At 37.9% G+C, this 12467-nt stretch overlaps 1 protein-coding gene across 9 annotated transcripts in view; it reads left to right on the plus strand.

Moving 5' to 3' along the window:
- The window catches only part of ZNF385B (zinc finger protein 385B), a 337178-nt gene that overhangs the window by 234544 nt on the left and 90167 nt on the right, over nt 1–12467 (plus strand). For 7 of the 9 annotated variants that reach the window (XM_043894304.1, XM_043894306.1, XM_043894305.1 and 4 more), the window contains one exon: nt 3857–3999. The exons of 1 other annotated variant lie outside the window; for it this stretch is intronic. In XM_043894304.1, the coding sequence (XP_043750239.1) occupies nt 3857–3999 (143 nt within the window). Of the gene's footprint in view, nt 1–3854; nt 4000–12467 lie in introns of those variants that run through there. One more of the 9 variants, XM_043894312.1, reaches the window with a different exon arrangement.

Below are 12467 nucleotides of genomic sequence, written 5' to 3' on the forward strand. Positions count from 1 at the left end.
TCTCAAGCCCTGTCTTTATTAGCACAGAGATTTGATTGGATAAGGGGGATCATTGTGCATTCTGACCTTTGTTGATGGAGCAATCTGTTTGTCAAGTTCCATGCTGCAGTCTATTTGATTTGAGTTTGTTAGTACAAAGTGACTCTTGCAGGCTCTCAGGGGCCATGTATTACCGTGTTATCAGAGCCACCATTGTGGGCTTAGAGAAAGAATTTTGCTTCCCTCTGTGAGACCCACAGTGGCAAAATAATTATACATTTGTTCATTGGGCATGTTAAAAGACAGAAGTCGACTGAGTAAATGTTGAAGATCTAATTGGCTTTATTGAACGATTCATGCATCAGACAGCATCCCCTCAGTGAACAGGCTACAGAAAGGGAAGATGTTGCCAACCTAAAAAAAATGCACAATGTGAGAGTTGTGAGTTAAATTTTATTTGGGGCAAAATGAAGACTATAGCCCGGGAGACAGCAATTCAGATAGCTCTGAGAAACTACTTCAAAGAGGTATGGGGGAAAGTCAGTGTGTATGTCCTTTTGGTGAAGGGGGAGTACATGCAGTCAAATAAATATTTTTTGCAGAAGGTTTCTGCTAGTCATGAGGAATCAACGTCACCATAAAGGATTTTAGTGCTTTTCTAGATATGAGGAGATGCAAGAATTGGCCTTATAAAATATCAGGTCCTGAAAATATCTGTCTGAAGACCTGTTCTGGCAGATTTTCTCAGCGCACAGAGCATGTCTGAGCTCCTTTCAGGGGGGTGCTGCAAGTCAGCAGCTGCAGCGCCTGATTTAATCCTCGTAGAGGAGGCTGGCCAGTGCCAATGGCAAAGGACAGTTTGTAGTTGATGACTTTTAAAGGCATGGCAGGAAGATCATAAACAAAAGGGAATATTTCAAACCTAAATAACCTATCTATGGGGGACAGAAGGGGTCTGTGTGAAAGATTACCTCATCTTCCTTTGGTTGATGGAGAGGGCCCACATGACCAGTTGCCTCATTGGTGCTCACCAAAAGATTCCACCTTAACTGGTTAGGATTACATTCTTGGATAGGTTTATATTCCTAGGTTGTAACTGCAGTTGGGTTAGCTACTAGCACAAATGACTCCATTTTAGGTCTTTTCTTTTTTAACAGGCAGCTATAAGTATACTGTATACTTTTATACTTTAGACTTTTGACAACTATAATAGCTATAAATTGTAAAAGGTCATGATCTAATATAAGAAATATCTGTCTTTCAACTTAGCTAAGATTTTGAAGCAAAGCTTTTAAGATAAATATTTTAGTAAATGCCTCTGTAGCATTTGACATATTGATATAATATATCATCTTGGATCTACAAGCTCTGAAGTTAGCAAGGAATGTAACATTGCCTAATTAGAAGAATGACGTGTAATTAAATGCAAGGTGGTTATGTGAATGCCCGGTTGAGATCAAAGTATTTACTTTGTAGGGTCTTGCACATCACAGCCAGTCAAATATATGTCAAATAAAGAAGGATTTTTTTTTTAAGTGAAAAAAATATACAGTATTTACTTCGACATCAGGGGAAAAAAAGAACATCTCTGTTTGATCTGTACTTTTAGCTGATTCTCTTTTTGCTGAGTCCTACTCTATATTCCTTAATGCATGGATTGACCTAAAGACTTGCCATTAGAGATAAATGCTTTAGACACCCTTCTCATTTTTCCTGTTTTTAGGATCAATGTAAATAAGGTATGATAGTCTTTTAATACTATTGCCAATAATGTTCTGGAATGATGTCAAAAATGATGCAGAGTTTATTAAGGAAATTCATTACCCAAAAAAATCACTGAAATAAAAATTTTAGCTATTCTGAGACACTAAGAAAAAAGACTGATGAAAATTTTAATAGTCGGAGCATTTTCCCATGTTGTTCATTTCTCCTTGAAGTCAGCAGGGGATTTTAGGCATGTAATTATTTGTGGTCCTATAAGACCTCCCTGGTAGCTCAGCTGATTAAGAATCCTCCTGCAACGCAGGAGACCCCAGTTCAATTCCTGGGTTGGGAAGATGCCTTTGAGAAGGGATAGGCTATCCAGTCCTGTATTCTTGGTCTTCTCTGGTGGCTCAGATGGCAAAGAATCTGCCCACAGTGTGGGAGACATGGGTTCAATCCCTGGGTTGGGAAGATTCCCTGGAAGAGGGCACGGCAACCCACCTAATGTTCTTGCCTGGAGAATCTCCATGGACAGAGGAGCCTGGTGGGCTACAGTCCATGGAGTTCCAAAGAGTCAGACACGACTGAACGACTAAGCACAGCATATTATCAGCATGTCAGAGAAAACTGGAATCTTCATACACTGCTAGTGGTAGTATAAAGTGGTTTAGCCATTTTGGAAGACAGCCTGAAAGTTCTCAAAAGGTTAAACCATTTGACTATCATATGACCCAACAATCCCCAGTTCCACTTTTAGGTGTATATAAGTGAACTAAAAACATTGTCACACAAAAATTTATAAACAAATGTTCATATCAGCATTATTCATAATGGCCCCAAAGTGGAAACAGCTCAAATATCCATCAACTGATGAATAAATAATAGAAAATGGTACATCTACAATAGAATATTATTAATCATTAAAAAGGAATGAAATTCTGATACATGCTACAACATGAATGCATCTTAAAAGCATGCCAAGTAAAAGAAAACAGTCACAAAAGACCTCATATTATGTGATTTCATTTATGTGAAATGTCCAGAAAAGACAAATCTGTAGAGACAGAAAGTAGATCAGTGGCTACCAAGATCGGGAGGTGTTGGGAGAAAGTGGGTGTGACTGCTAATAAGTTTGGAGTTTCTTTTAGGGATCATGAAAATCTAATATTGATTATGGTCCTGGTTGCACAGGACTCTGAATATTTGAAAATCATTAAATTGTACACTCTAAGTGTGTGAATTTTATCTTTATATGCCTGTCATATTTTGTTTAAAAAGGGCATATCAGAGCCTGTCTCCCAGAGAGCCACCTGCACTAGCAGTTACTGATCTGCAGTAGGTAGAGACTATAGACTAAAGAGAAATGTGTGTTATGGTGGAGAGAAGTGTTTTAAATCCCCTACAGACAGGTTATACCAGATATATAAAGACAACTAATAGAATTGTTAAAGGGATAGTTACTAAAATAATACAAGGCTCATTAGAAATAAAAGGTGAAATAAAAAATTTGGTTCCAACTCCTCTGTGTCCCTCCAAAACCCTGCCACATCATCACCCTGTTTGGATTCTCTAACTCTCCAGTGTCTAGACTAAGGACAACCTTCTAATTGTTTTTTTAGAGAACAAATTGTCCAAGTGATAACTTTCTTGGAAGTAGACCGGAACTATGAGTCCAAGGTTTCTTTCTTGGGTAAAAACCCTATGCCTATCTCTGATTTGCATAAAATGCTCCCACTGGCCAGTCAATAATTATGAATAATACAGAGCATCTGACTTCAAGAGGCTCCGCCCCTCCTCTCTCCTACGTTTTTTGGCCAGTTGGAGGCAACAGATGAACAAGAGGATGATATTCTGCCCCACATGCCAACAGGGTCTGTGTACTGTGTATCTCAGCAGAGTCTGAGCAGCCCCGGCCTTCACCATAGGGAAGCATCCTGTATCACTGTCTTAGACATTGAGCAAGAAGACCCTTTTTAACTGCATTTTCTCCTTCTGTGCCATTTGCTGACTGCCAGCATAACTGTGGTGGTTTAGTTGCTAAGTCATGTCCAGCGACTCAGCATAACTCTTTGCTTGCGGTTGCAGCTCAGCAGTCTTGTTTGTGTGCTTTGAGTTGGGGAGGGAGATGGACGTGAGCAAGAGATTAAATTCATTTTTGTTCTGTTCTTGGCAGGCAGTACATGCCATACTACTACCCTTCCTGCTCTTGTGCGCGCACCGACCCTGATGATGCAGCCTTCACTGGATATCAAACCGTTTATGTCGTTTCCAGTGGACAGTAATTCTGCTGTTGGGCTCTTTCCAAATTTTAACACAGTGAGTACATGCATTTTTATCTTATTTATCTCCTCCTCAGTCTCTCTCATTACAGTTGTGAATAGGCAGTAGATGTGACCTGTGCCCAAGTGTGTAATTTTAAACCATATATTGGTTATGCAACTCAGCTATATTATGCAAGATAATGCTTCACCCATGAGAATTAGTCCAAACAAAACCCAGCATATTTGTTTTACAAATATTTACGCAGGCAACTTTCACCTGTTGCTTTGTGCAGTTTTGATAGACTTTTCAGGGACTTCAGAACCTACGTTATTTCTGGGATGCTGTTCCCATGCTCAGGAACACAATTTAGAGATCTCAAGTCACATTGATTTTTCCCTACTTCTAGAAAGAAAAAAAAAGTGTGTGTTTCATCTCCCTGGGGACATTTTTATTTGGAAGATTTTTTTTTTTTTAGATAAAGACTCTTACACAAACAAATTTTATTTGGAAGCTATTATAGATTATGTGAATCTGATGCTATTAGTAAAAAGAAAAAATGCACTTTAGATCTACATGTTAGTTGTCCACATGATACTTTGACATTCATTTTAAAACATGATAAATATTAGTGAATTACCTGTAACTGCCAATGTTCTTTATTTGGGGCAGCTAACCTTTTTTTTATCTGAATGAAAGACAGTTTTTATAGGTATGCCACGTGGAGCATGACACCCTTCAACAATAGAATTCTGCCCAAAATCTGTCCATAGCCAGCTTCTAAGCTTACAGTAGAAGGTTAACCAGTTCAGATAATTGCATAAATTATGTCTGTTCAGTCAATGAATACAGCCGGTTGGGGTATGATGGTCTACATGAATGATCTGGCATTATAGAATAGAAGCTACCATAATCAAGAAAAAGAACTGCATTATCAACATCACCAGACAGTGGACATCTGAAGCACTGCCAGATATGTCCTTCTGCAGATTTATCTTCTGTATGAAGTGAAAACAGCAGCAGGACTTTTCCTCAAGGATTGTAAATAAAATCTGCTGACAGGCCTTCTGTCGTAACTTAGGCCTTGTAAGGTAATTAAAGGGTCATTGGTCAGCCAGCTTTTTAAAGAGCACTGGCCTTGACTTAGCAAGTAATGGTTGAATGTTATCATCTTCTTGGGGTTTTTCAGACACAAGTCACACAATTTTTTTTAAAGGCTTAAAACGATGAACATTGTTTCTAGTGAAGTGGAGCTGCTCAGTAAGATAAATCACACCTGCCCTGGTCATTTTATCCATCAGGAGTGACCATGCCAAAGCAACATCTTGTACCACTTTAGAGAATGAACTGAAGTATGCCTATTCTATCCTCTATCTAAACATGGGTGATTCATTCCAGACATAATTGAATTAAGCTTTACTTCTGAAAGCGTTTATTAGATACTCGTGTTTTGATTAATATACATTTGAAAGACAGCATTTATAACCACTGCAGAAGTCCGGTCACTGTCAGAAAGCAGAACTGAAAATGTGAGTAAGCATAAATGTCTCCTATGGTGGTTTACCTCTCTGTATTTTTTTTTTTTAACACAAGTAGTACTTATTTCAGAAATTCAAATAAAACATTAACATTCAAAGCAAAATGTCAAAGTCACCATTCCCTACCGCTGTAGACACACTCCCTTCACTAGAGAAAAGTGCTCTCAGCGGCTGGTCTGCATTCTTCCAGCCCCTTCTAGAAGTATGTTATGTGCGTATACAACAGGAACCTACCATCTGATTAGTGCTGTTCTCTAAGTCACTTTTAGAGAACTTCTAAATGTCTTACATATATTCCTCTGTTTTTAATGGCTGTAAAGCAACAGTGGAAAGAATATTTTATAAGTTTAAAAAAAAAAAAGCCTTATAATGACTTGTTAATGTTGTGTAGGGCTTACACATGCACTGATGTCAGTCACTCAGTCATGCCCAGCTCTTTGCAGCCCCATAGATCCCACCAGGCTTCTCTGTCCATGGGATTCTCCAGGCAAGAATACTGAGTGGATTGCCATGCCCTCCTCCAGGAGAATCTTCCCGACCCAGGGATCGAATTCAGGTCTCCTGCATTGCAGGCAGATTCTTTCCCGTCTGAGCCACCATAGATCTTAACCATATGATATATTAATATTTGGGAGAAGGCAATGGCACCCCACTCCAGTACTCTTGCCTGGAAAATCCCATGGACAAAGGAGCTTGGTAGGCTGCAGTCCATGTGGTCGCACAGAGTTGGACACGACTGAAGTGATTTAGCAGCAGCATATTAATATTTGAGAAAATCCAAGAAATAATTCTACTAGTAGAATTTCATTGTTTTTTCTTCTTAGAGGCAAATAAACTTGTAACTTTCAAATGAAAATATTTTTTCATGAAAGTGAAGAATATAGCAAAGAACTGCCTGACATAATCATTTTATTCTCTCTATATTATATCCAAGGCATTTATTGGATAGAGAGTTCTTCTGGTAATATATTAAAAATTAAATCATTGCAAGTGAGATCCTCTATTGTCTTGCAAAAAAATTGAATTAATGGGATCATTGGGTTACCTATGATTTTTCACTGATTTGAAGTTTTAATTACTCTAATCCTTTTCCTATCATCTTTTCCATTCCAGTGTCTAATTCACCCAACAGACTTCCCAGGGCAATTTCATAGAAGTAACTATCCACATTTTCCTAGGAAAATAGTTTTACATCACTACTAGTAAATATACTGGATTATTGTATTGTGCGATATTTTACATTCTTCAAAGGACTCAGACATTAGAACATTTTAATCGACCATGATTATTATTTGTATTGTCTACATGAGGCAAAGGCATTAGTGAAGGAAGAACTGAGTCTTGAATTAGAATCTTCTGACTTCAAAACTGATGTTCTGGCTCTTCTGTGTCCTTGGCTCTTTTGGTCCATGTCACCTCTCACTTCATGCGGTGTGAACAAAGCTCAATCAGAAATCTGTGCTCTAAAAAAAAAAAAAAAAAAAAAAGATATCTGTGCTCTTTTTGGCAGCTTGGTAGACAATTTTCAGCAGAATCATTAAGCAGAAAGAGGAAAGGATTTTTTGAATGTGTAATATAGACTTCTGCAAACAATATCTATGAAGCAGAATGTATTTTCAAAAGTTATATTCTCTTGTTAGCAAATTTTAAAAGTATATTCTACTCAGTAGTCTATGTGCTCTTTGAGAACCAACATGAATGCTATCATAATCACTTCATTTTTAAATCATGAATAATATTAGTAAATATAAGAAATATGTTTTAACTCATACCTATTATCAGAAGAATAAACACTGTACTCTGAGACCATAGCTGAAAGCTTTGGAAGTTCCAAGTTTTGCTATTTTCTCTAAGTGGATTTAAAATACATACGTGAAGTAATGATTTCCTCCTGTTTTTATAGTGGAGTATGATACTGTTATGCAGTAAACACAGCAAGAGTGAAATGGGATTCTGTCATATCTGAAAGCAGAATAGGTGGCTATTCTATACTAAATTGTATGCAATGAAGATACATGCCTCACAGTATTCAGTTAGTGGCCATCTTCCCTTACAAATGACAAAATCTTTGTCATTTGAATAAGCAAAAAATTCAAGAACACTTCTGAAGGAGAGTTCTGAGGAGACATGCTAGGGAAAACGGGGTTTGGCTCACCGATATTTTGTGGTGGACTATATGTCAAGGGTGCATGTCTGGGGAATGAGGATATTAACTCTGCTCTTCAGTAGTTGTACTTCACAGAGGGACTGTTTGAGCCTCTTACAGGTGAAAGACTGAGCAAACCAAAATGGAAATTTTTAAAGATCTTGACCTTTTTATCTAAAGCTTGACAGGCTTTCCTGCCAGGCAAGTCACTGAGGCTCACTTCCACCATGCTACCCAACCTTGGTTTATTTGTCATTCAGGGCCCAACACAGATAGCGCCTCCTTCACAGGAAACTTTCTGTGACGCTTCCAGTCTGACTTAAGTGCCTATCCTCTGTATTCCCAAAGTAACTCCCAATTGCACCACATTCTCCCTGATTAACCACCAATCTTCACTGGACTGTTGGACTCTTGAGAACAAGGGCTGTATTTTATCTTTGTACATTTGGTGTCCGGCAGAGCTACTCAATAAAACTTCTTTGAAGGAAGGATAGAGGAAAGGGCTCCAGTTCCTCAGTTTTCAGTGTTCCTGGTACCCCTTCTAGCAAAGGGAATTTCAGCATTTCTAAGCCCTAAGGACAAGGTGATAAGAGCAGGTGTTTACTTTTATTTTCCTGAGAATTGTCATCCTTTTTTAGTTTAAAAGGAGTAATTAGATATAAACTTTTCTCTAGCTATAGTTCTGGCTTTCTCTGTGTGGATGGTATGGAAACTCTACAAATATCAACTGCATTCTTTGTCCTAGGTCCTAGTCTTAGGAGCATTTAGTTTAAAATCAAGGTCATTAGTTAGGGAATTAACATTCCATATGAAAACATAATATATGAACTAAGGAGTACTGGGTTTGGGGAAGGAAATAAACAAAAAATTAAAACAAGAGTACCATAGTGCCCAAGAAACTTATAAGAAATAGAATTAATAATAAAAGGCAAGATAATATAATAAACCCCCCCCCAAAATAGATAAAGTGAAAATAGTGTTCAAGAAAGGCCAGAAAGAATGAATTTTTGCATCCCAATAAAACTATTTTCTTTATTTTGTTATTCACTTTACTTCAATTTGCTAAGTACTTCATGGTCATCCTTAAATTTCTGTGCATGATTATTTTTAGCTGTCAAATGTATATAATTATTTCTTCCTATTAGAATCTCCCAATCATTTATTGTGGATTCCATTTTTATCTTCCTCTTACCTGGATAATACTTGGTATTTAATACTTGGTGTTCTATACCTGGATAATACATGGTTAGCCACCTCATCGGAGAAGGCAATGGCACCCCACTCCAGCGCTGTTGCCTGGAGAATCCCATGGACTGGTAGGCTGCAGACCATGGGGTCGCTAAGAGTTGGACATGACTGAGCAACTTCCCTTTCACTTTTTACTTTCATGCATTGGAGAAGGAAATGGCACCCCACTCCAGTGTTCTTGCCTGGAGAATCCCAGGGATGGGGGAGCCTGGTGGGCTGCCGTCTGTGGGGTCACACAGAGTCAGACATGACTGAAGTGACTCAGCAGCAGCAGCAGCAGCAGCAGCAGCCACCTCATGTGAAGAGTTGACTCGTTGGAAAAGACCCTGATGCTGAGAGGGATTGGGGGCAGGAGGAGAAGGGGATGATAGAGGATGAGATGGCTGAATGGCTTCACCAACTCGATGGACATGGGTTTGAGTGAACTCCAGGAGTTGGTGATGGACAGGGAGGCCTGGCATGCTGCAATTCATGGGGTCACAAAGAGTCGGACATGACTGAGCAACTGAACTGAACTGAACTGATCCTTAATAAGAGATGTCTTCAAATTTTAAATAAGTTGCATACTTACCATAATGGATCATGTCAACTTAATATGATAAAATAGGTCCATTTTGTAGGCATACCTACACACATGCTATTATGGACTGAATATGTCCTCCCCAAATTCACGTATTGAAGCTCTAACACCTGATAATACTTAGAAATTGGGCCTTTGAGAGATAATTAGTTACATGAGGTCATGAGGGTGGTGCCCTCATAAGGTGATTAGTGCCCTTTTAAAGTAGAGACACCAGAAAGCTATTCCTTTATCTACCATGTGAAAACATAGTGCAAAGGAAGCCATCTGCAAGCAGAAAGACAGCTCTTAGCATAACCTGACTGTGCTGGTGCCCTTGATCTTGTACTTTAAGCCTCCAAGATTGTGAGAATTTATTTGTGTTGTTTCAGCCACCCAGTCCATGGTATTTTGTTATGGCAGCTCAAGCAGACTAAGACACATATGCAGCCTGTATACTGTTTTTGTTTTTGTTGTTATTGATTTGCTAAATCATGTCCAACTTTTTCAAGTTTCTTTTTGACAGTCACGTATTAGATATATGCACAGATATATTTGTGTGACACTCCAGAGCTATAGCTATAATCAAGAGCCCCCATAAGACCACAGTCATCTGTCAGTTTCTCTGCTGATTGGCAGTATTTTCCATGCCTGTTTATTTCAAATGTCTTTGTGAGTCCTGCCTTGTTTTTGCATCTCCTCCAGGAAAGGCTATGCACAATGAAGGTCACTGATACTTTATTGCAAGAGGCTCAATAATCTTATTTTTGTGAAAAAAATGGATTTTTATTACCTACCTTGAAATTATTTTTTTCCTGACTCATGAACAAACATGTGGAGAAGAATAAAGCTTATTTCTATTGTATAAAGTCCCAAATTGCTATATGATTCTTTGAATCATTCATAACAAGTTGTAGAAAGAGAAATGTTTACCATTTATTTTATCGTTCTAAATTCTTTGAGATTCTGGATCGTTCATAGTTTGTGATTTCAATGACTATTTAAATGTTTTCTTTCTTTTAGTAGAAATAATCATATATTTATCAAGGAGGTCCAAAATAAAGAAATAAGGAATCAAGCTCATATTCACTTTGCTGTGAATTCATGCCATGCTTCTCATGAGATGTTACTATAAGGAAACCTGAAGTAAGCTAGAACATTCCATTTTTACCTGCCTTTGATATCTATATCAATTTAATGAAGTCCTTAGATTGTGTTCAAATATCCTATTTCTTTTTTCACTCTTGAAATCCTTTTAGAATATATAGGTATTATTGATAGGGTATGTAGATATGCATGTATGCTTACATAATATGTGGCCATATATGTGCTCTGTCCTTAATGAAATTATTTGTTCAAGGCATCCAGGAAAAAACATGCATTCACAACCACTTGTGGAGTGTCTACATGTGCCAGTCTTTGTGCTAAGGAGGAGTAATAGTGAATAAGACAGAAACTGCTTTCACTATCTGGTAGATATTACTTCTTCCTCTTGTTTAATTTGTCATCAGATAACAGAGCATTCTGCTTATAATGAATAGTGAAGTCAGTTGATAAAATCTGCCAAGAAACATCAGGTTAAGACCTTGATGGACCTTTACAGGGTCAGGAATCACAAGGTTTCAGGAGCATGTGAAAAGGGGAACCCATAGTTCCACCATGCTGTGTCCTCTTTGGTGTCCCTTTCATTATCCTAGCCTCAACCTCACATGGCTCTGGAGCCTCATCTTCAGTGCTAGAGTTTCAAGGATTATGTGTACTTGGAGGGCACATCAGATTTTCTGGCAAGACAGATCTTCAGTCTTGGCGCTGTCCCAGGTCAGCATTTTTTAGAGTAGAGTCAACTTGGCAAAAGTGTCTGTGTCAGGCCCTCTTTTTTAAAAATGTATCTTATTCTTAACAAATCTCCAGCTAATTAAAAGAAGAAACCAACAACAACCTTGTTCCTAGGTTCTTTCAGTGACCAAGCCTTTTTCTGCCTGTGGTAAAGTAGGAGAGCTTAATAAATATAAAATGTGGCAGAATATTATTGTACAAAACATTGCTTCCAGCCCAGAAACAGTATTTCTAAATCAGCTGCTCTATAAACAATAATTGATGGTGGTGTTCCTTGAGAAACCTTTATCAAAAGCTTGGGAACCCATCAATAGCACAGACCTTTTTTTATTCTTCTCTCTAGATTCTTATATTCAGAATTAGATCTCAAATCTCTTTGGGGAAGGGAAAAATGTCTTTTGGAATATTCTAATCCCTTTATATTTATAGTGGCTTTTGAGGGTGCTAAAGATGAATTGGAGTGCTATTTAGCAATCTGTGAAGTTTCAACATCTTTGTGGAACTCAGTAGGGATCTTGGAAAAATACTTTTTTTCACAGGTTTAGCTGTCAATTTAAGTTTTATTACCTTCCTTTTTACATTCTAATGCTTGAGACAACATGAAAGAACATAAATTATGTAAATAGTACCTTATTTTCATGGAATTCTAGTATCAGAGGGCTTTAATGTATTTTAAAGACATACTACAATGAAATTTTTTTTAACACATCTATGTTTAAAATAGGCTACATGTGTCTTTGTGGTACCCTTTTTGCAGAGCAGAAGGTTGTAGAATATAATCTAGTCTTCTCATTTCTTCCCATAGACAGCTCTGCCAATGAAAAGGGGGCAGTAAAAACTATCAGACAGGCAAGAGCTGGTTCTCCACCCAACAGTATCCTGAATTTAAATGTGTGTATTTCTCACAGGTTGTTCATGTGGGGCATATTATTTAAAGTATCCAATAAATCCTCATGGCTCCTAACATCAGGCCTTGCAGTATATTCTATTCAGAAGATGAATTTGTCTTGTCAGTCTCATACTTGTTTTCTCTTATTAGGGACAGTTTCTAGAGCCAAGTGAAGATCTGAGAGGTAGAGTAGGAAATATATGTGTTCTCTTTCGCAGGCTTGTGATTTACAAATAATTAGATACATACAGAAAGTCTCCAACGATTCGAAACTTGTATCTGGGTCTAATTTCTTTGTTTTCCTTATGT

The sequence above is a fragment of the Cervus elaphus genome, chromosome 33, assembly GCF_910594005.1.
Source record: "Cervus elaphus chromosome 33, mCerEla1.1, whole genome shotgun sequence".
Taxonomy (NCBI): Eukaryota; Metazoa; Chordata; class Mammalia; order Artiodactyla; family Cervidae; genus Cervus; species Cervus elaphus.